This window comes from Calypte anna, chromosome 12 (assembly GCF_003957555.1).
Source record: "Calypte anna isolate BGI_N300 chromosome 12, bCalAnn1_v1.p, whole genome shotgun sequence".
NCBI classification, from domain to species: domain Eukaryota; kingdom Metazoa; phylum Chordata; class Aves; order Apodiformes; family Trochilidae; genus Calypte; species Calypte anna.
The window spans coordinates 7,710,810-7,733,144 of NC_044258.1; the positions used below are offsets into that span (position 1 = coordinate 7,710,810).

The 22,335-nt window shown below is 38.3% G+C and overlaps 2 protein-coding genes across 3 annotated transcripts; both read right to left on the bottom strand.

The window, feature by feature from the left end:
- Positions 1-2,170: 2,170 nt before the first annotated feature.
- ACTR8 (actin related protein 8) lies at positions 2,171-10,128 on the bottom strand. Its single transcript, XM_030458384.1, has 13 exons — positions 9,888-10,128; positions 9,533-9,703; positions 8,581-8,691; positions 8,239-8,343; positions 7,431-7,604; positions 6,792-6,885; positions 6,236-6,368; positions 5,781-5,934; positions 5,179-5,274; positions 4,515-4,655; positions 3,915-4,176; positions 3,487-3,650; positions 2,171-2,839 (listed from the first exon to the last, which is right to left on the bottom strand). Exons 1-13 carry the CDS (start codon positions 10,008-10,010, stop codon positions 2,696-2,698), a joined length of 1,872 nt encoding a protein of 623 aa, XP_030314244.1. The 5' UTR covers positions 10,011-10,128; the 3' UTR covers positions 2,171-2,695.
- A 1,361-nt stretch (positions 10,129-11,489) lies between these two features.
- Positions 11,490-15,018, bottom strand: SELENOK (selenoprotein K). 2 transcript variants are annotated; one of them, XM_030458385.1, is made up of 5 exons: positions 14,919-15,018; positions 14,250-14,340; positions 13,368-13,448; positions 12,617-12,709; positions 11,490-11,783 (listed from the first exon to the last, which is right to left on the bottom strand). In XM_030458385.1, the coding sequence occupies exons 1-5, from the start codon at positions 14,935-14,937 to the stop codon at positions 11,780-11,782; spliced, it is 288 nt and encodes a 95-aa protein (XP_030314245.1). In that variant the 5' UTR covers positions 14,938-15,018; the 3' UTR covers positions 11,490-11,779. The 2 variants fall into 2 exon arrangements, with proteins under 2 accessions (XP_030314245.1, XP_030314246.1); XM_030458386.1 differs by lacking the exon at positions 11,490-11,783 and having other exon boundaries at positions 12,613-12,709.
- Positions 15,019-22,335: the final 7,317 nt, after the last annotated feature.

Here is a 22,335-nt window from a genome sequence, read left to right on the forward strand (position 1 = left end):
GGGAATAGAGTATCTTACTGCTAGTCCCACAAAATACAAGGCACATGTTATTTACAGAGTGCAAGGGACATAAAGGTAGCTTATAACCTGTGAACAGGGAGAGGGGGAGAAATAAAAATACCCTGTAAAAATTCAGAGTACACTTTTTTTCACAGTAGAACTATAAATTCTGGTTCCTAGATCTAGGACTACATGCTAGAATAAAGGATATTTCATATAGGATTTTCTGCCTTCAGTAGAATGTTTTTAGGTCTGCAGTGAAAACTGAAAATCACTTTATTAGACCTGCAAGGACAGGCATGGGTACAAAGACACAATGGCAGTGCCCCTGACTCAGAGTGGAGAGCAGAAAAGCAGAGAGCATTACTGTATCTAAAGCTTCTAAATCTGTTGGAGTTTTAATGTGCTAGATGCATTTAGCACATATGAATGCCTGAATTCAAACACCTGCAGGGGGACCCTGCTGTAACAAACAATTCTAACTTGTCCCTTCAAAAGCACAAATCCTCTATTAGGTCATAAGGTGCCATCTGCAGGGTATATAGTGCCTCTCATGCATGGTTATAGCAGAAATCCATTTAATCACTTATATAGTTATTAACTATTTTAAACTGAAGTCTTTTCAACTCTCAGGAAGTTTGTGGATTTTAAATATAACTGTCTGTATAACAGACAGGACTAGAAATGACTTTTATAACAAGCAGATTTGAGCTTGAATATTTAATGAGTGTCAAAATTATTAAGTACTTGAAAAAAAAAGTGGAAGCAATGGTAACTTTTATAAGTATATATATATAATAAAAATAATAGTAAATGAACATAGGGTACTCTAAGTTCTTCTGAATTGGCACAGGAGGAGGCATGTGTTTCCACTATCAGCAGAGCTGGCCACCCTTAGAGTATATAGTCTAAAGAACTGTGGTTGCTTTCAGAAAAAATCTTCTCCACTGTTATATGTTAATTTACTTTTTGATGTAATATTCTAAGAATGTTTTTAAGCAATACTGTTTTGTTCAGAATTAGATTAATCAATGAACATGAAAACATAAGAAAATATATAGTTAAGAGTATATAATAGGTTTAAAGCCAATGAAATGCAATCTGAAATGCAATTAAATATGAAGTGTGATTAACTTAGCAATGCCTCCTTTTATGATAAATGTCTTGTGTGTGTCTCTTTTGTTCTCCCTCTAATTCTTTTCTTTGGGATTTCATTTCACTTTCAGCTAAATGAAACTAAAATTTCTGTGAGGATACCAGGGAGGTGAGAGCAATGATATTTTTGCAGAGATAAGTAACATTTTTTAAATTAAATTTTCAATGAAAAGAGTATTTGCTTTTACATAGATAATTGAGGTGAAGAGTTCTACTAATTCAGAGTAACAAACAAACATAATACTATGTATTGCTTTTTTAAAATTTCCTTAAGTGGTTTTTTTTTTACTGCTAAATTGGTAGCTATCAAACTGCTTCTCATGGTAGTAATTTAAGTCTCTGTTGTTCTGTAGGTTGTGCCTGATAACTGTCCATGGAATTTTCTTAAGATTCTTATTTATCTCATGAATCAATCTCTGGTTTTGTTATTTGTATCAGTTGTAGGGAAAGAATGTTTCAAGAAAATCTGGTAGCAGTTTTAGGAAACTCAGCATACCTGTCTGGAAACCTCTACCAAAACACCATACAGAAGGAATTACATGAAAATAATTAATCTATGCAGAAATATTATTTAACTCTGAATTGAAATTATTCTACTCTTTTTTCCCCCCCACATAATTGCTTATATTGGTAACTTCGGATATGACTGCCCAAGACCTATAGAAAACCTAGCAGACTGTGTGTAGATCTTGAGTATTTATCATTCATAAGCCAATATTGAATGCAAACTAAAGAAAAACTGCAATGTTTTCTGTTACATTATATATCAGGTATATTCAGCAGAATTTCCCCTGTATTTGCAAAAATCTAGCAAAATATCTGTCCTGGTATACTGATATTTGAGTGTCAAAATCCTGTTAAAAAGCACAGGGTTGAGGTTGGTGCTGACTATATAAAAATGCATCTAGTTCTTCTGAGTGTAGTGGGTAATTACCACAGCTAATGAAAAGCTGGCAAGTGATTCTGATGATGAGAACAGGTAAGAAAAAAAATATTCCACTTTTAAATTCTGAAGTCTTTCTGCTTAATAATATAATTTATTATATAAGCAAAATACCAACAGCAACTCTAGTTTGGCTTTTCCATTTCAGTTTTTCCACAATGGCTTAAATAACAATACCACCTGGTAACACTGGAGTATGAATCAGAATAAGGCATTAAACCCACAGCCTGCACTCTTTGGCTACTGCTTTTGTGTACATGTATCTGGAATGAATCTTGGCTGAACAGCTGCTATGTCAGTATTTTATACTTCAACACACAGTGCATTATCAGTATTCCTAACCTCTACAAGATAAATGTGCTGAATTTGGAGATGATGACTGTGATACTCTGTACACAAAATTCAATGCATATAACTCAGAAGATGAAGTACAGCAATGCTTCAGACTTGTGTACTGGAAAAAAATCTCAGTTGAAGTTAGTTTTAATAAAATAGAAAAATATTTATCAGCACAAGAGCAAATACATCTGTACTTGGAGAGAGGACATTTGGGGGAAGGAATCTTCAATTAATCCTGTTCCTCTGTAGAGATGTTTATTACCATACAAATGCAGCTCGCTCTCGTAACATTCTGACGCCGAAGCGCTGCCATTCTCGCTGATAAATCCAGAGCTCCTGAGTTGTGTCCAGGCAGGCCAGAACTGCACCTCCTTTCCATGCGATCAGCCGGGGATCCATATCCTAAATTCAACAGATTGCACAAAATCATTGCTGTAAATCTGCATAGTTTGTAAGACTTGCATCCTAATTTTTCCAGCAGCACTCATCACTTGAATGTAAGTGAGGAGAAGCTTCTAAAAAAATGTCATGAAAAAAATAGCAAGATATAAACATGGAAATAATATTTAAGGTGTTTAGACAAGTCACTTTTATTCCTTTAAGATGCCTTCTAGGCACATCAGGGAAATCCAGCCCTCAGCAACAGAGGCTCTGGAAAATATTCAAGTTTTGATTTTACCAATTTTGCCTGATTTATGCCAAATAAAACCATCTGTTTTAATGCCATACTTCATTTTACCTTAAAAGTAATAAAAAACCTTAATTTCTTGCTGAGCAGGCAGGTTAACTTTCACAGTACCAATTACTTCTTTTAAGACTGTGGCCTTTCAATAACAAGCACTTCAGTGACCAATACCAGTAACACTTGCTATACCTCTAATTTCCTGCCTCTAATTGGAGAGTGCTACATGATGAGCTGAAAGCTCTTTTCAGTCTCCTGAAGTATGCAACTAATCTGTGGATTTGAAAGAATATAAATTTTTTTCATCTTTTGAAGATTTCAACCAATCACTGTTTTTTAACCATTTACCTATCATTTAACAGCATACCTTAGGTCTTGTGATGACTTCAACATTTTCAACAACTCTTCTAAAAGAAGGAGGCATTTTGTTGAGAATTCGGTGCTGAAGAAACTCTTGAGCTTTATGAAACATAAGGCCTCCTCCAACCACTAAGATGGAGCTGTACATCTTCTTTTTTGTATCATCAGATGCTGGAATGAATGGATATATTTAATGTAAGTAAAACCAGATAGAAATTGGTAAGTTTACTTAAAAATTTCTTTATCTATTCCTTGGAGATTTAAAATGTCTAGCTCAAGAAATCTCAACAAAGATTCAAGTATAAGGAATGGTGTATCTACTCTAGACATGATGAAACTTAGGGACATCCATCATGCTTTGGTATGATAACAGCAGTTAACATACATTCACAGTGATGTCCATATTTTACAGAATTGTACAAATGCAGTTCTTACCACAGCAGTCGATGCTATGAAGAATGGCTTTGTCAAGGCCCAAGGCTTTGCCTTCAAACTGAGAAATAGCTGTTTTCCTGGACATGTATGCAGTTAGTTCCTCTGAATCATTTCCAGGTATCATACAATCACTCTGGGAAGACCCCAGTTCCACTTCTTGTGGGTACATCCTCTCTGAAATGTCTGATGCTTGGCCTCTCAAGTCTCCCTCAAAAGCACCAGGCTTTGACATAGATTTCCTATCAGCTGTAGCTTTTGAAGACTTAAAAATGAGAAAATAAGTTGAAATAAGAAAAATGCAAAAAGACATCCAGCAGGTAACAGAACAATACAATGACTCAACTAAGCACCATTGCACCTTCAAGGTATTTTAACTCTTTCAGACTTATCAGTGCCATAATATGAAGCCCTCCTGGACTGTGAAAATACACAATTCTAATTAAAAACTAGTCTAGGCATCCACAATCCTTACTCTAAATTTACTCCTTACTGCTTCTGACCCAGGTAACAAACTTCAGTTTCTGATATGAACTAATGAGTCCTGATTTTATTCCCCAATTAAATAATACTTAATGAAAAATAAAATGAGCACTCACACACCTGCTCCTGCTTACTTTGTGTGGCTAGCAGATAATGTTCATCATGAGGATCCTCAGGGTCACCTTGTGACCTGTGCTGCAAAGTTGTCATTTTTTGTCCAATGATTCCAAAGGTTGCTGGATAAAACAGAGCCATTGGAGCCTGCAGAAGGGGAGATTTGGCATGGTTTTATTACTAAGTTTTTAATTTTTGGCATTTACATAAAAAAACCCACAAAACCAACAAAACAAAAAAAACCCCCAACACATACACTTGTATATGTATATAAGCTTCATTATACATTCTGACATTGTATGATAAATAGGTGTTCAAATGTAGTTTGTTACCGAATTGGAAAATCAGAAAATTGAATGATGGTGAGCTGAAAAAATTCCCAAATTAGCACTGATTTATTGTATTTGAAGGGTAAAAATCATATTTAGTTGCAGCTTCAACCATTCTGGCTAAACCTACTTAGGAATTCTTATGCACCCACTAGAGCTACATGGGGCCCATTCATACATGTAGTAATTAATTGTAAAACTATCAACAAGCATTTGTTAAGAACAATCCATAAATCATGTGGGCTTAGTAGCACCGGGCTGATACAATCTGAAGCCCTGATCCTGAATGCTGAATATAATTCTTGTAATTAAAAAAAAAACCAAAACCACAACAAAATCACCTGCAATTTTTCATCCCCTAATCGGAGCTGGTATAATAAAGCAGGAGAATCTGGATGACGAATCTGGAACTCATGGTCTTGCAATCCAGAAATATCCTAAAGTCAAATATGATGTAGACAAACTTTTTAATCTTTTATCTATCTCTGTGAAGCTTCATATTCTATTTCAAGTGTAGAAAATAACAAAGTAACAGAGCTCTTCAGATTATGAATTTCAATTATCTATTCTTGAATTCTTTTTCAAGTCTTTCCCAAGTAGCACAACCTTCCAAAACAGCTTTCCACAAGCCTAAGCCTCTAAAATTAGGGTTTGTATAGAAAGACAAGATCTGCTGGCAGATTTAACAAAACTGAAGTTGAAAAACAGCAAATATGCAGTTACTATCAGCTTCTTTCAGTAATAAAAGAAAATTGGGATTCCTTTTAACTAGAAGAAAAATAAACCAAGTTAAAAATACTTGAGTCCAAAGCTTCTCCAGCTTTTGGCAGTATTAAATTTTCTTTCATTTACAAGCAATTGTAGACTCACAAACAGGTTTCACAGAATAGCAGTCTGTAAAGGGAAAAAAAATCTTGGAGAATATCCAATTTTCCCTTCTCACCTGGTCTAGATGACAAAATGTCTCCTTTAGGTGCTGAAGCAGCAAGCAATCCAATTTATTAGTTAATTGACAGTCTCTATAGGGGAATCCTGCTCGTTGCATAAGCCAGTAAAAACACCTTGACACATCAGATCCTCCATATGCAAGGCACAATCTAAAGCACAGAGAAGATTTATTAGCTGAAATACTGGCCTTCTACAGTAGCATGCATAGGAACATTTTAGATATGCTGTGATTATGCCTTCCACATAGTTTGCAGACCAGACAATCACTTCTGCCTGTTTTCTTTCTTTAAAGACATCAGATTTATGACTCCTGTTGTAACACAGTGACCCTGCTACATGGCTCACAGTAAAAAAAAGCCTGTATTTATAGAAAAGTTCTCATTTTTAAAGTCAAGTCCTTGTTAAGCCACTAAGTACATGTGTACAGTAACTCTGTGTATTACAAGATACCTGGTATTGCGATGGGAAACTCCATCTTCTACACAGCAAACACTTGTCTTCTGATCTCCCACATCTACTATACATGCACTGCTTAAGCCACTTCCAAAGGTAGCACAGACAGACTCCTGGTGTACAATAATTCCTAGCAATGCAAGAAAATATTACACCAATTTTATGCCAAGCTACAGAGTCATGTTGATGACATTTAAAGGATATCTTAATGTCTTCTAAAATCAACTAATAGACCAACTCTTCATTGAAATTTCGTATACTTAAAGGAGATGGGGTGGGGGACTTAGAGATTGGTTTGGGTTTTGGTTTGGTTTTTTTTGTTGTTGTTGAGTAGGCCCTTAAAATCATGAGAAAAGCTAAGAGCAGGGTGCATGCCTACATTCATGTCTTATTCTTTCCAAGTTTAATAATTATGAGACAATAATTATGGGAAAAATAACATGAAACAAGTCTGTCCCAGCCAAACTGGGATTCGTGTGCATAAATGTGCCTTAAAAGGAAAAAAAAAACTTGATGTTATTATCACTAAGTGCTTGCTTATGTATGGTTTTACCTGAGAAGCCCATCTTCATGAGGATCATATTTACCAATTCTTTCACGTGTTGTTTATTATAGATGTCTGGAATTAGTAAAATGCATCTGTAGTACTGAAGATAGGAACAACAAATTAAAGCCAGCTCTCAAATTAAGTTTATCTTTACATTCTTGGATACCTGATTCTAGGGAAGGAAACATAATATACAAGTTACTGAAAAGAAGCAAGAATATGGAAAGGGGTAGGTTTTTAATAATTTGAAATATTAGTTCAGGTTAAGTACCAAATTAGGAATGTATAGGCCACTAGAATATTTACAAGTATATTAGGTATAAGAAAAACACCTATTGTGCAAAGATAAAGTTATGCAAGTATTAGGCAACCATTCACCAATAGCCTCTTTGTTAGTCAACACAAAAAAGCCCAATCCCAGACTAATGGAATTTCCAAACCTCCTTGGTAGTTTTATTCAAAATTTTTGTCTTAAAGGCTGCACAAAATTCCAAATGAAGTCTTTGGAAAATACACTCATCAGCAGAAAGATATTATTCATTAAGAAAACCACCAGGACGAGACTACCAACCAGAAGGTTGCTTCTCTTTTACAGTAACATTTACAGAAGTGGATACAGCTCACATTAATGTGGGCACAGCTCACCTTTAAGTCTTTCAGTGGTATTTCCAGGTATTTTTGTATTGCATATGACCATATAACTTCAAGATCTGCTAATACAGCTGTGAGGGAGCCACCAGGTCCTGTGTGCAGATTCAGCTGTCCTCTTCTAATAGGCCAATGTATATTATAAGAATCCAGTGGATTAACATACAGTGCCTGAAAATAAGATGTGATGTTTCATGGATTGCTCTTCCCAAAAGGTTAGTAACAGATACCAGAAAAGTATTTCAGAAGCAGGTAATACAGACATACAGCAGCACTCAACCCCATGTGACAGGAATACAGTGGATTTCTTTTTAACAGGGCTTGAATACAAAGCATTAAAATAAAGACACTAAATACATGGGTTTAACTGTTTGATTTTTCATATCCATTGTCATAACAGTATACTTTACCATAATCTCAAATTAATAGCTAAAACAATTTAAAGATCCTGAATATTATGAATACCTAGTTGCTTAGCAGTGATTCCCAATCCTGATCCCTTTGAAAGTTTCTTACTTTTTATCTGAACTATTCCACATGGGCAAAGTTCCCACCTAGTCCCTTCAAAAACACTGATTTATAGCAGCAAAGGATACAGGTTACTTGCTAAAGAAATGGGGAAAGCTCTTTGGTCTAGCTGAATGACAATAAATATTCAGTTAGTCCATAGTAAAGTGTCTCATGTACTGCTTGACTAAATTTTTATGCCTTTCAAGACATAATAATATAGAACAAACTGCTACTGAGCACATAGCTGTGTTAGATCTTAATAACAAGTCCATTTCAGAGGGAAAATGAATCTTACCTCTTCTCCTACCAAAAATTCAGGATGATTTGATGTGTTTGTCCACTTGGCCCCAGAGCTGTGATCTAAAATAGCTGGCCGCATCTGTCTGTTGTATGATCTGGCCTGAAATATAATCAAAAGAAATGCTGCTGAGAAACATCTTGCCAGTTGCTTTTTATGCATGAAAGATAAAACCCACACATAGCCCCTGAAAAACTATTTCACATCTCCATTTTCTCATATATGCAGTAGAGCTATCAATATTTCCTGTATAACAAATATTGTTGTCCACCAAAATACATCTTCACACCAAATGACTGCTTGAATCAACAATTTAATAAAATGTGAAGAATGAGTTACCTGGTCAGGTGACACGGGTATGCGCCTTGCACCATTTGACATCTTTTTGGACCATATTGCTTGGTCCACCATTTTAAGGCCATTTTGTCTCTGCTCATTACTCTCAGGTTTCTAAACAAAAGCCACAAATATGCAACATAAGTACCTACTGTAAACTGGTAATAATGAAGCTATTATTAAACAAAAAATTACTATAGCTGACAGACTGTAGAAAGGACAGGTTTGTACAATGCACAATGAACATACGCTTATTTTTAAAGAAATCATCTTTTAGTAGAGTTCCCAAGATCCAATTGTCTAAGTCAACTTGAGTCTGTAAACTGATTGTAGTGGCTGTTGGACTTAATCTCCACAGTGATGAGCTCAAGATACTATTTAAATACAGAAACATTAAATAAGAGCAAAAATGTTTAATCTCCACTATTTAAAGGTGAGGTTTAAATATTAAAGTCACGGTTTTGATTAATTTTTTTTGTACAGGTTCAAAGCATGAATAAGATCACTACATAGGTGGTTTTTTTTTGAGCAGGTTGGACTAAAATTACAGGCTACCTTATTCAAATTACAAATCAACTCATAAAAACAAGCATTTACAAATGTAGCAGTCCAATTCTAGTTCTACAATCATCCTTCTAAAGACACAAATACCGTGCGTGATGTCAGACCACCACACAGTGAAACCCAGGCGTCCAACCCCTCAACCAGTCCGTTTATTAGGTTTAGGTCATTGCAAACAAATCAAATAAAGCCTCAACACACACTGGTGCAAATCTGCTGACTTTAGCAAGGTGGTCCTTCCAGCACATTAAAAGGGAAAGAAAAGAAAAAGTTTGTCTAGAGATATACGGCTCTCTGGAAAAAAAAAAAGTATGAGAAGAAGAAACGCACTGCAGGGGAAACACGTAGTAAAAACAAGCATTGAAGCCACTCAATCCGCGCCCCCGGAGCTTACATTGAGCCCGTCCCTCAGGAGCCAGCTGTCCCTGTAGGCTGCCTGGCCCTGCTGCTTGTGCCGCCGCGCGATGACATGGGGGATGCCCACGGGAAGCGTGTCCGTGGCCCGCCCGAGCCGCAGGGTCGTCGAGCCGGGGTGTATCACCACGATGAAGTTGCTCTGTATTTGCTGAAAGCACCACAACGCGCACGTCAGTGAGACAGGGGGGTTCCGGTGACTCCGCCTCCAGCCCCCCCGGTGTTTCCCGGCGCCCAGGCCTTTAAAAGGCCGAGCCCGCCCCAGCTCTGCCGCCCTTCGGGGATGCTGCTGCGGCTCTGCCACTCATGGCTGCCCGGGCCGGGCCTTGCCTCACCTCCTGCAGGGACTCGGGCACGGCAGCGGGGACGATGGGCCGCTTGACGCCTCGCTGTTCGCGCTCCCGGTCGCGCTCTTTGTCCTTCCCGTTCTCCGCCTCGCCCTTCTCCGCCTGGGTCATGCTGCCCACCAGGCCGAGTTGCCAGGCGGAAGCCGCCGCTGCTGCTCCGAGATCCGAGGCGCCGAGGCCGGCGTAGGCGGGCAGCGGAAGGGGGCGGGCCCGCACCCCGCACCGCCCTCAGGCAGGTACCGAGGGGGGAGGCTCGGCGGGAGGGGGGCTTCCCGGCCCGGTCGATCTCTCAGCGGTACCGGTGGCTGTCCCGGGCCGCCTCGCTCTGCTCGCAGCGGGATGCGAGGAGGCAGTGGTTGCGCTAAGGAACTATCCCGGCCTCTGCGCCGAGGGGACGAGCAGCGGCAAGCGGAGAGCCGGAGCCCGCGGAGCCGCTCTGTCTGCCTCAGCGGCTGGCAACCTCTGGCAGCTGGGCTGTAACTGCCGGTGGGGCTGCAGCTCAGCTCTTCAGAGAACTTTTAAAAATACTGTCTATAAAAATGCCATAGTAGAGATGATGTGCGTGTGATGATGTAGCTGTGAAGAACTATGGATGGCCGACCGACCTGTATGCACCTGATCTGCGGGCAGGAAGCTGCTCCTTCATGAAAATGAGACCTTTGAGTGGAGCTGAGGAAGATCTGTGTATCTGTGTACTGAAGGCTGCAGCTACACCGCAGATTTAAGAGATGGTAACTATGTGTTGGGTAAGTGTAGCAGGAGTGGGAGCTACTGGAGGGGGTGATTTCACCAGAAGTGAAATAGTAGATGCTTATGTTAACCAAGGGGTATTGGTAGATGTTGTAACTCCCTGTTAAAGAAATTATTAGAAAGGTTTAAGTAAAAAATTTGCAGTGGCACCTTGTAGATGAGTCACTATGGATTCTTGTTAATCTTGTTTCACATAGACTGAGCAAACAAAAAAAAGCAAAACTGAAATAGGCAACCCAAAAAACCCAAACCAACCCACAAACAAAACCAAGAGCTGAAATAGTAACTTCCATCCTGAAATAGTTTCAGTTAGTTAAAAGGTATTTACTGTTTGAAAGAAAGTAACTCTTCTGTATTTGCACTTAGTATTTGAGTTCACAACCTTTTCTTTCCCCCTGTAATAGAAACAAAGCCTAATTTTATTGGAAAAAAGGCCTAACTAAATTTGTACAGGAAATAGGCTTTTACCTTTGAATAAGCTTATAATGGAGAAGCAAGTTGTTTCAAGAGTTGCTTACAAAGCAGGCGTGATCTAAAAATCCTTTATGAGCCTTAAAGAAGAAAGTTGATAAAAGGGAAGGATTGTAAAACTAAGTGATTTTTAAGTTGCATTTAAAATGTTTTTTTTTTTTTAGTATCATTAATTTCATGAAAAAACAGAATGTTAGTGCTGACAAAAAGAGGGTAAATTCAAAGCCTATTAGGAAGCACTGCTTTTAAGTTTGCCTCTGGGAGGAAGCTTCTGTATCAAACAGAAATATGTATTCTTCCTCATTTGAACAGAAAAGTTCTCCTGTACTTCAGACAATTTTTTTTGTAAAAATGATGAGAAAGTCACACTTGTGACAAGCGAAATATAATTTACTTGTTACTTTGCAGATACAGTAAAATATTCAGAAACTATACAAAGACTTTAGACAGTAAACACATATTTAATGAAACCGTGGTTCAGTTACACCGGATCCTTGAAGAAGGAGTTCCCAGTACAACTTCATTAATCTGCTTGTATCACAGGACAGTTTCCAGTTAGACACACACATTCACAACATTCAACTCATTTGGTCCACCACTAAATTCTTCCCTTTTATCTTGCAAATGTGTATGCTTTTGCCTGCCTCTTCAGCAGGCATTTACCTAGAAGATAAATTAATTTCAGTGCATTAAAAGACAACCAGGCTTTTGCCTGTGTGATAAACTTATGTAAATAATCTTAAAATAAAATGGTTTTAAATTTAGATAAATGAGATATGTTACAGGCTTGCAAACTTCTACTTCTGAGCAGATTACCCCTTGCTGGTTTTAACTGAAAGACTTCCCTAAAGCCTTTGCTGGCCTCATGTCTAGTCAAAAAGAATAAAAAAACCCAAACATTCAAATGGTAAAAAAAAAATAAACATGGTAAGAAGCTTTTATCCTTTTGCTATGGAAGTGAAATACTGGTCTTTCTGCTTTTTGAAATCTAAAGTTATTTATGCAAGAATTACAGGTGTTAACCACCTGCATGTGTTTGTTTTTGTCTTGTAACTTTTATTATGGTAACAAAGGTGAGTGGCTCATGAAAAAAGGATTGTTTACTTAAGTCTTGAAGTAAATTAAACCATACTATATATACATTCAGTGTTAGTGTTACAGTCAGGCAGCTGTAAGAAATTTAAGACCGTGGTTTTCTAAATGTTTTTTGCCCCACCTTTAAAAGCAATTTTTGCTACTATTCTGCTCAATAATTTTTGCTACACTTTGTGTATCAGCTTCCATGTAATTAAAATTGGACAATCACCAATTCTGAGGCAAAATGCTTTTTAAACACCTCACTTCCTTTTTCCCCCTTTTCTGAAAGTATCTTTGACTCTCTTTCCATTTTGGTGACTTTTGCACAATACTCTATTCTGCTTTAACCTTCAATTATCTTTGTTACTTAGGGGGGGGGGGGGAAAATCCCAGGTAAGATGCATCAGATGTGGATTTACCTTCCTCATCCACCTCCAGCCATTGGTGGAGGACTGGGGCCTCCACCCCAGTGATTTATTCGACCCATCCTACGGCGAGGATGTGCTGGAGGCCTGAAAAGAAAGCAAAGAAAACAACATCTATTCAATCAGCATTGTGTTTTACACTAGAAATATACTAGGTCTTTAAATGGCAGTCTCTAGAAAGCTGGGACCTCTGGAAAAGTTGTTTGAGTTTCATGTGAAAAGCTGTAAAAAAAAACCAAAAAAACCAATCCCAACCTCACTTTCATGAAAATTCTCTTATGCAAACTGTTCTAATTACTCCTGTCTCACAAGAGAAAGCTACAATTAACTGAGGTCCTACAAAAAAGGCCAAACCATTAAGAGCAAAGAAACAGTAATGGTATTGTTTATAGAAATGATGTCCCTGTAACAATGTTTTGCTTTATCTGTAATCTAATACAAGAAATAACTGATCTATTGCAAATCAAATGCTCAGGACAAGGAAGTATAAAATAAGAATTTCAATAAAGATGCATATTGTTGATTAGGCAGGTTTGAAAAACTGTTTTGGTGAGAGTGTTATTACAACTCTCCAAAGCTATGTTTTGTTACCAATGCATTTCAGACAAAATACTACAAATAAACAATGTTCTAGTCTGCTTATATGACCTGATTCAATGCAAATCATGATTGTAATCTCAATACATTGCCATTTTGCTAAGGTAGGAAAAAAAAAATCACAACTAATATGAATATGAAAAAATACCCTCTTCCATCATTGTATCCTGAATAGGAGGAAGATGTGTACCCTCTTCTTCTCAAATCTGGTTGAATGATGCTCTGGAAACTGAAAAATAAAACAGGATTTAGGTGACTTGACTGCTAAATCTAGTAATACAGTTTTCTGACATTCTGGATTGCAAGATGAACTAGCTGATCTTTAAGGTTCCTTCCAACCCAAATTATTCAATGATTCTAAGATTAGCAAAAAGGCTGAAAAACAGTAAGTAGTGTTCAGGAATGAACACATTTCTCAAGGTTATTGTTGTGTAATAAATATTTGTAATTTTTCTCCTACTTGCAAAGATAAAAGTTGAAACAGTTTCAAATTACAGTAAAGCTCAAGCAGTAAGATCTTTTGTTATTGTTGTTGTAAATATAGTGCAAAAAAATGCATGAAGTATAAACCCATAACTGAAAGGACTGTTGTACTTGACTTGAATACATCTAAATCATACTTTGTTTAACTGGCTTCAATCTGGGGCCATAAATTTGTGATATGTTTTACACAACTGATCTATTATCAGTAGAAATTCTCCAAATGATCTTATTTGCTCAGCTATTAGAAACTGTTTAACAAAAGTATATGCTTTTTCTCTTGAAAATTGAAAATTGAAAATGCACTTGAACTACCTGTAAATTAACATCATTTTTCATAAACTTTTCTTTTTATTAAAGGTCATACAGTGTTTAATAACCAAAGCCATGTAGTCACAGTATAATGTTCACAGATGTTTTGGGGACAGTAGATAGGGAACACCAAAGAGTAAATCTAACATTTTTATTATTGTGTTCCTGATAGCACTGAGTAGTTCCTATCTGTGACAAATCTGAAAAAAAGTTCATGAAAGAATTAATTTCTACTTACAACAGAACCACAAAATCTGCTATCGACCACAAGAAATCTGTTATAGATGATAAACTCCAAGGAGCTCGACTCCGGTTATCCAAAACTTGTCCTGTAACATATTTGGTACAAAACACCCAGTGATGTTCAGTGTGTGACATTGTGTATTACACCAAGACACATCTGCTGAGTCTAGGATTTGCAGTCAGGGGGGAGAAACTTGGAACTAGGTGATCTTTAAGGTCCTCTCCAACCCAAATCATGCTATGATAAACTACACTTGGTGGCCGAGGGGGGCAAGCTCCATTCCGAAGTGCACTTGTCTTGAAATAACGGGATCACCACTACCAGACAGACACTGTGGCCAGACAGACCTCCCAAAACACCAGCACAGTCTCTGATTCCCTCTGTGTGTTTAAGCTGCTGCTCCGTTACGCTCCCGATGTGTTCAGAACACGCACGGACTTCCCACAGTCCTCACACAGACTGCTTGGACCCGCGTGAGGCTCCGATCCAGGCCGTGGGCGTGGGGTTGGTTTGGCAGCAGGCTGGGGTGGGCTCTCCCGGGCAGCGCGGGCCCGACTCCCCCCGGCCCAACCTCCAGCCCCTTCCCCGCCGCTCAGCTGCGCGGCCACCGCCCCCTCGCCGCCCCGCAGTGAGGTGACCCTCCCTCCCCCGCCTGCCCCTCACCGTTAGAGATGTAAACCATGGCGCCGGGCCCCGGCAGCTGCCCCGTCACCGGCCCTCCGCCCCGCTGCGCCTGCGCGGGAAAGGGCGCGTGCGCAGAAGGCGCTGCTGCGGGCGGGCTGAGGAGAAGGGGCGGCGGCGGTGGCGGCGGCGGCGGCGGCGTGGGCAGAGGGCGGTCCTTGTGCCGGGCGGTCCCTGTACTCCGTTTGTCCCTTGTTTGTCCCCACGGAGCTGGCAGCGGCAGGCGGTACCCTGTCAACGGGGCTTCCCCTCAGCAGCTCCGCCGCGGGGCCGGCTGTCCTGTGGCGGGCGGCGTCTCCTCTCTCTGAGGGGACTCTCTGCCTTCAGTCCCAAAATGTCTCCCGTGTAAGCAGCGGCCGCTGCGTGGAGCTTCTGTGCTGGGCTGTGGCTTTGCCAACAGTGGAAGAGTCGTAGTCAGTAGTGTACCAGGGTGGCTTTCATGAAAATCAGATGTTGTTAGTAGGCTTCCATAGCGAACTTCTGCTGGATTTTAGGTAAAAGTGAAAGCTCTTGTCCTTCATCACCACCTCTGTTGTTCTCTGGCTGAGGAAGAGAGTTTTGTCCGTGTCTGTGGCAGTCTGTCATGGACTGTTAAAAGTGTTTATTTGCTCATGTGAAAATGTACCCAAATACAGATATTTATTTCAAAACTCCTCTCCAAAGGAAGCTTTTTTTCCTTTGCCGTGTAACGACAGGTATGTGGCTATGTATAGCCCCATTATGCTGGTGGGAATGTTCAGCTCAGCGCTGAGCATTTGGTTTTTTATATTTTGCCCTGCAAATAGAGGGCAGTGTTTCCTCTCACAAGAGGTAACTCTACACCTGTATGGGCAAATTTAATATAATGCCTTCTATCTTTTAATTCAAAACTAGTAGGAAGGAATGTATAATTTTGCTAGGAAACAGCAGTAAGAAAAATCAATATAAAAGCATTTTAATGCTGCCTTTGCCTTTTTTTGGTAAGCCTTGTAACACAGGAGTATTGTCTGAAATTGAAATTGTAATGTATGTCCTTGAGAATGTAGTGGTCCCGTAGTAAAGAAAGTGTTTGCAATTGACTGGTTTATAAATCTTTGATGTTCTAGAAATAAACTCTTGCAAGCAACTGAAAGCAATTATGAAAGAAAATTATTGGTAACACCATTTATAAAATAAATATGTATAATTTGAGAGCTAGGTAATCCACCACTCAATAAAGGGGGAATATGAAAGTGTTTAGAAAATAATGACTGCTATGCAGTGCATAATGGGCATAAATGCAGGCAGTATGTTAAAATTATTCAGGGACAACAGCTATATTGTTTCTTAATTAAGTTAAATTTATAATGATCTTATGAAGTAACAGCCAAGTGTATTTAGATCAGTTTCAGTTTACAAATTGCAAAATACAGGCTAGATAGGTGTAGAAGATAAACAAAGATTTAGTAAGTAATTCGAACAGTAATTTTAGATTCTCAGTGCAACCAGAATAATGGAGCAATAAAATGGAAGAAAGATCTATTGGTGGGCTTTTAACTTACTGAATGCATAATAGAGCTGGTATTATATTAGGTGATACATTTACATAAATAGTAAGTTTATTTGTAGAGTGAAAACATTGCTTTAGAAGGCATTTATAAATAATAGGAACATAACATTACACGAGGAAAATAAATGACAAATGCACACCTTTGTATACATATGCCAAGATGAAAATGATACAATCTTGTTTTCAAATAGTTTTCATAAAGATACTTTGTTTTCTTTTCACTAGGCTTTGAGACAACACAGCAAATTCTGTTCAAAAAACTATTGCACAAGTTGTAGACACAACATTTACCCAGAAGAAACCAAAAAACCAAAAACCAACCAAACAAAAAAACCCAAAAAAGAAGGATGGCAGTAATATTGGTAAGTAGACATAAAGGAAGTATTGTAAATTGTGTGATGTATTGAAATCCACATACAAACTGATGCTTGCTAGTAAAAAACCATATGTCACAGTCCAAGCTTTTCACTGTACTTTAGACAGAAACAAAATAATGAACCTGAATATTAGCAGGTAATTGTTACATCTGAACTTATGCTCTATATGCAGTTGATGTTGTCCTCCATGAATTAATGTAATAAGAGTGTGAACAATCAATTTCCTTTTTCAGTGTATTTTATTGCAGAGGGAATGTGTTAATCAAGCAGAAAGGAACAGTGTGGGGTTTTTTGTTTTTTTTTTTTAATGACAAAAAAATCAAGCCCAGATAACAAAGACTCTGATTCTTTATTTATTGTTGCTTGTTTTTTTGTTGTTGTTGTGTTTTAATTTTGTTTCTTTTACGTTAAAAGGAATAAAGAATAGGAACAGGAAAATAGTTACTCATGCATTTACAGTTTATGGTGCTGTTGGGACAATAGGTGTGGACACAACTTCTGGGACTGCTCAATTGCTCCAGCCCTGGCATCCCCCTCTGGGCAGATACTCCTTCACAATGGGCAGGGAGGGTGTCTATAGGTGTTGCTGGCTACAGTCCTTCAGTGACCCCACACTCCTGCTTGCAATTTGTGTGCCTGATGCTGGGAAACTGGGAGACCCAGGGCAGCAGTGCACCTAATGAAAGCCAGGAGGGGAAAGCCTTTTGCAAGTCAGCAGCAGAAATATAACAGCTGTGTTGTCCTTCTGACAGTGGGTGCCATGAACTGGGAAGTCATTGGTGCATAAGAGCTAAAAGTTAACATGGTTGCTATGGGAACTGTTTGATGGTAGGCAAAGTAAATACCTGCACAATGCCATGGGAAGTAGTGTTATATATACTGTTAAGGTAAGTAATTGAGAAAGAGAAATACTTTTTTTTTTAATTTATTTTAATGTAGTCTGAACTCTCAATGGGATACCTCTGGTTTTAGGTGATTTGGTTTTTTAGACTCTATTCTAGATGTTCATTTGTATAGTTTGATTCCTTATGAATTGTATTTTTGCATGTCAGTACATAAGTACTGGTGCCTGAGCAATAGATTACTATTACTTTATCCTGACCTGAAGGGCATTTACAAATTATTGATAACATTTGAATAGCAAAAATAGGAAAAGTTAGGAAAAGCTTTTTTTTTTTTTTTTTTTTTTTTTTTTTTTTTTTTTTTTTTTTCTGTCTGGTCTATATTTTGGTGGGTTTTTCTACATAGTGATTATCATGTTGCCTCATTGTGTAGTATAATGGAAACATTCAAAAACTAATTTGGAATTTGGAATCAAATGATTCATAGAAGAGCTTGGTGTCATGTACTATTTGTTTTATATGCACACACAATTAATGCTGTGTGTGTTAGAGTGACAAGGTCTTCTCAGCTCCAGATTACAGATACAGAATGTTCATTGCAACATAAACATAAAATTCAGGCCAAGCAAATTAGCACATAATGCTGTAAACTACTCTCCCCCCTATCTGGGACAGAGAGTAGATCTTCTAGGGACAGAATTTGTCTGTGAATTGTTTTGGGTTTTTTTTATACTATTTGTTGATGTTTGTATAATAAACATGATGAAGCTTTAGAGCAAAATTTCTATAGTTAACCCTTTGAAAGCAATTCTGTGCTGGAGGAATGCCAAAGAACTGTCTTGTGTTTTATATTACTTCACATAACAGCATATCCTTACATACAGAGAGCCATAACTATCTGTTAACCTTACATATTCTTCTTAATAACAAGGACTTAAGCCCTTAGTAGAATTAAATCGTTTGTTCTCGGTTTAAAATTGCATGAGAGTCTAGAAAGAAACTTCTACACTTCTTTATACGGGGTAAAGAGAGTGTTAAATTTATTTTCAGCATCTTCAGTACTAAGTGAAACTGCCTGACCACCCGTATTCCGTGCATGGTTATCAAGCAGTGCTGATACATCGCGTATCCATCAGGTGGCAGCCTAAGTGTGAAATAACGCTATCTGCTCTGCTTAATTACACGGCAAACTTTATACCCAAACCAGGACACTCATGCCACGTTTGGGTTCCCATTCATATAAAAGTCCTTAGCTCAGTGCAACGAGGCACATAATGCATAAGTGTCTAAGTCTTACTGGATTAAGGACTGGTGCTGAATACACAGATGTATGTGATTTTGGTAGCTTGCTAGAAGTCTCTATTTTGTAGGGTTTTAGTAAAGTTGGAAAAATGCCTCCATGTTTACATACGATTACTATATAATGGGAAAGACTGGAGGTTTTTTTGTTGCTTGGTTTTTGTTGCCTCAGGTTTTATTAGATTGGTTTAGGTTTATTTTGCTACACGTTGGGGTGAAGCTGAGAATTCTGCTGTGGAATAGAAGGCGTAACATTGGCAATTAATTTTTTTTAATGAGTGAAAAATGATCAACATAAATAAGTGTAATAATTATGTTTTGAAGTAGGTAGGAAAAATAATGAAAATGCAAATTGCATCCCAAAAACCTATTCAGAAAGTTAATGGTAAAGCCTGAAACAGAGCTAACATCCTTATTCTCCTGCCTGTGTTACTGTCAGGAGTATGCTTGCATTTGTCAGGTAGAGGAAAAAAAAGCCATCCTAGATGCTATTAATATTTTGTTTTAAGGCAAATGTCCTTTGTCTTGTTATTCTTTGAAATAGTGCACAAGAATTAATTCATGCATCTGATGAGATTGGATTGTGAATGTACACACATAATGCCTGCTTTTGCATGTTTTTCTCCCCACTCCTTTTTTTTAACACACTTGACAGTAAGTTCATTTTTTTTAAAGTGAAATATAAAATTCAATGTAATGAAATTTGAAGAATAAGTGTTCAAGTTAAGGGCTCTCCTTGTTTATTAGTGTTGATAGACTTAAGTCCTATTTGTAAAGTTAGCTTGCAAATACGTCCAGAGATTTCATGTGATTATTTCAATTTCTCAGCTTTTATTTTGATAACAAAAATTACATTATTATTCATTGTGATATCTTTAGAAATTAAAAGGAATAATTAGAGGAAAGCATTTCTTAAGATGGGTGGTGTGAAGTGGATGTTTACTTTTCTGCCAGACTACAAAGCACTACATCAGCTGCAGGTGACAATGTGGTTGAACTGGTATCATAACCTTCTACTGTGATTTTGGTCTGTGTAGCACTATGGTAGTAGCAAAGCAGGCAGAGGTGTTTTAATTGCTGAGAAAATATAAACATGTTAAAAGAAAAAAATGGCATTTTGGGGTGCTGGAGAATGGTTTAAGTGCCAGGCATTATCATATCTAAGTAAACCTGCTTTCATTCAAGAGGTTGGCTAACAATCCATTTTGCATTGAATGTGTGTTCTGGGGGCAGTTAAGGCATACAGTGTGTTTCTGTTCTCTGTAAGAGCTCCATTAAACGTTTGGCACACATTAGGCTGTCGGGTTTAGGTGACAGCTTGGTTATGAATACTCTCCAAGGAGGAAAAAAGGCTTTAGCTCAATGATGTTTTGGAGCTGCTTGTAGATAGTTGGAACTTACTTATCAGCTACCTGATGGGAGAGGTATGGGTTGTATGACTGAGAAAACTCATATGTGGAAAGCAGGAAGGGAAGCTGTGAAGTCAAATATTCCAACAAGGCACTACTGCTTGTCATTTCTCTTTATTTTTTGTGTCTGAGGTTTCTACAACTGAAAGTATTTCATGGAGCTTTCTGGCCTTGCTGCTGTTTAGGGGAGCCTTGTGGGCAGTCCCTCATGGGATGGCTGGGGCACATATATGAAGGCCTATATATGGAAAGATTAGATTTTAGTAGAAGTGAGCCTGGGAAATGTCTATGCTGGAGGGGACACGTTTCTGAAAAAAGAAACATGTATTGTTCTGAAAAAAAATTGGGTTCTTGTTTTCTCATATGTTGCTTTTGATAGATGGATGCTCTCTGTTGTGCTCCTACACTTGATTTGGCGTGGCTGGTTTTGTCAGAAAGTTTCTGTCCCACAGACTAATCCAGTTCAAGTACTATCAGTCAGTTCTATCACCAGCTTTAGCTCTTGGGACACTTGCTGAATATTTATGGCTGAGATATTTATACATAAACTGTACCTCTTTATTATGCTAGTCATTTTAATATAATCAGCACTCCTTTTGCTAAATTGATAAATATTGCTAGAGAACAAAGTCAAGCTCCCCTAATTGTTTCTTCCTTTTCACAATCACAACAGAAATGGCACTTGTCCTTGAAAATATATGTAGTGAGGATATAGACAGTGTGGTTTTCTGCTGGATATGCATGGATTGCATCTACGTTAAGACTGTTTTACTGTATGTTTGGAGTTTTTTAGCTGCATTGGGAATGTTGCAGTAGCCACTTGAACATCTTAATAGAATCATGGAATGGTTTGGGTTGGAATGGATCTTGAGGATCATCTAGTTCCAGGCCCCTAAAATGGGCAGGGGCACCTTCCATTAGACCAGATTGCTCAAAGCTACATCCAACCTGGCCTTGAACACTTCCAGGGAAGGAGCATCCACAGCTTCCCTGGGCAACCTGGTCCAGTGTCTCGTCAGTCTCACAGTGAATTTTTTTTTTCCTAATCTTGTGCTAAAAGTGGATTCTGTCCTGATGAACCAAGGCTGAGGTAGCACTGCAGCTGGAGCACACCTACAGAGTGGGCACAGGGTTATTTGCTCTCCAATCATATGCAGTGAACACTGAAGGCTGGCAGTTGGCATGAACTTTTCTGGTGAAGATCTACTGTGGATAAGTAGTCCTGGAATCATTCCAGATTTCAGCAAATGAAACTGTGTTAGTTCCCTCTTGGCAGCATAATGTAGAGCAGGCAATGAAAATTGTGTTTGTCAAGATTAATATCAATTTTGAGGGTGTCCATTACTTTATTAGAAAGGGCAATGCAAGTAAGGTGACAAATCAAAAAAGGCTTTAACTGTTGCTAGAGGCATTTCTGATGCTTGATCTATAGCTTTAGCTGTTGAACTTTCTTTAAACAGTTTATTTAACTTAACAGTCAAGATTAAAATAGCAGTTAAGGTACTTGTCAGAAGTAGGTGGATGAAGCCGATTCCATAATCTATCTGGAGAATGAAACAGTGATGTGATAATTGACACATTGTTCTGAAGATCTCTTACGGCTGCATTGGAGTATTAGTATTAATTTTTGTCTTCTGAGAAGTTATTGCTTTAATGGCATATGTTAGTGCCACCAGTGTAGGTGTTTAAAAATCAAGGAGTTGCGGTTTTTTAGGGGGTGGATGCAGATGCTGTGGAGCCCAGAATGGGTAATGATTCCCTAGAGGTTTTAAAAGTGCATTGTGCTCAAGTTGCTGCATTCTTAGTCCATTCTTACTGCTCCTGATTTTGGTGTTTCTCTGTATACAACATTGCCATTCTTGGTTTTAGTAGACATAAAAGGAAAGATAACTTCATGACAAACGACTAATTGCAAAACCAGATCGCCTTCTCTGAAAGATGTAT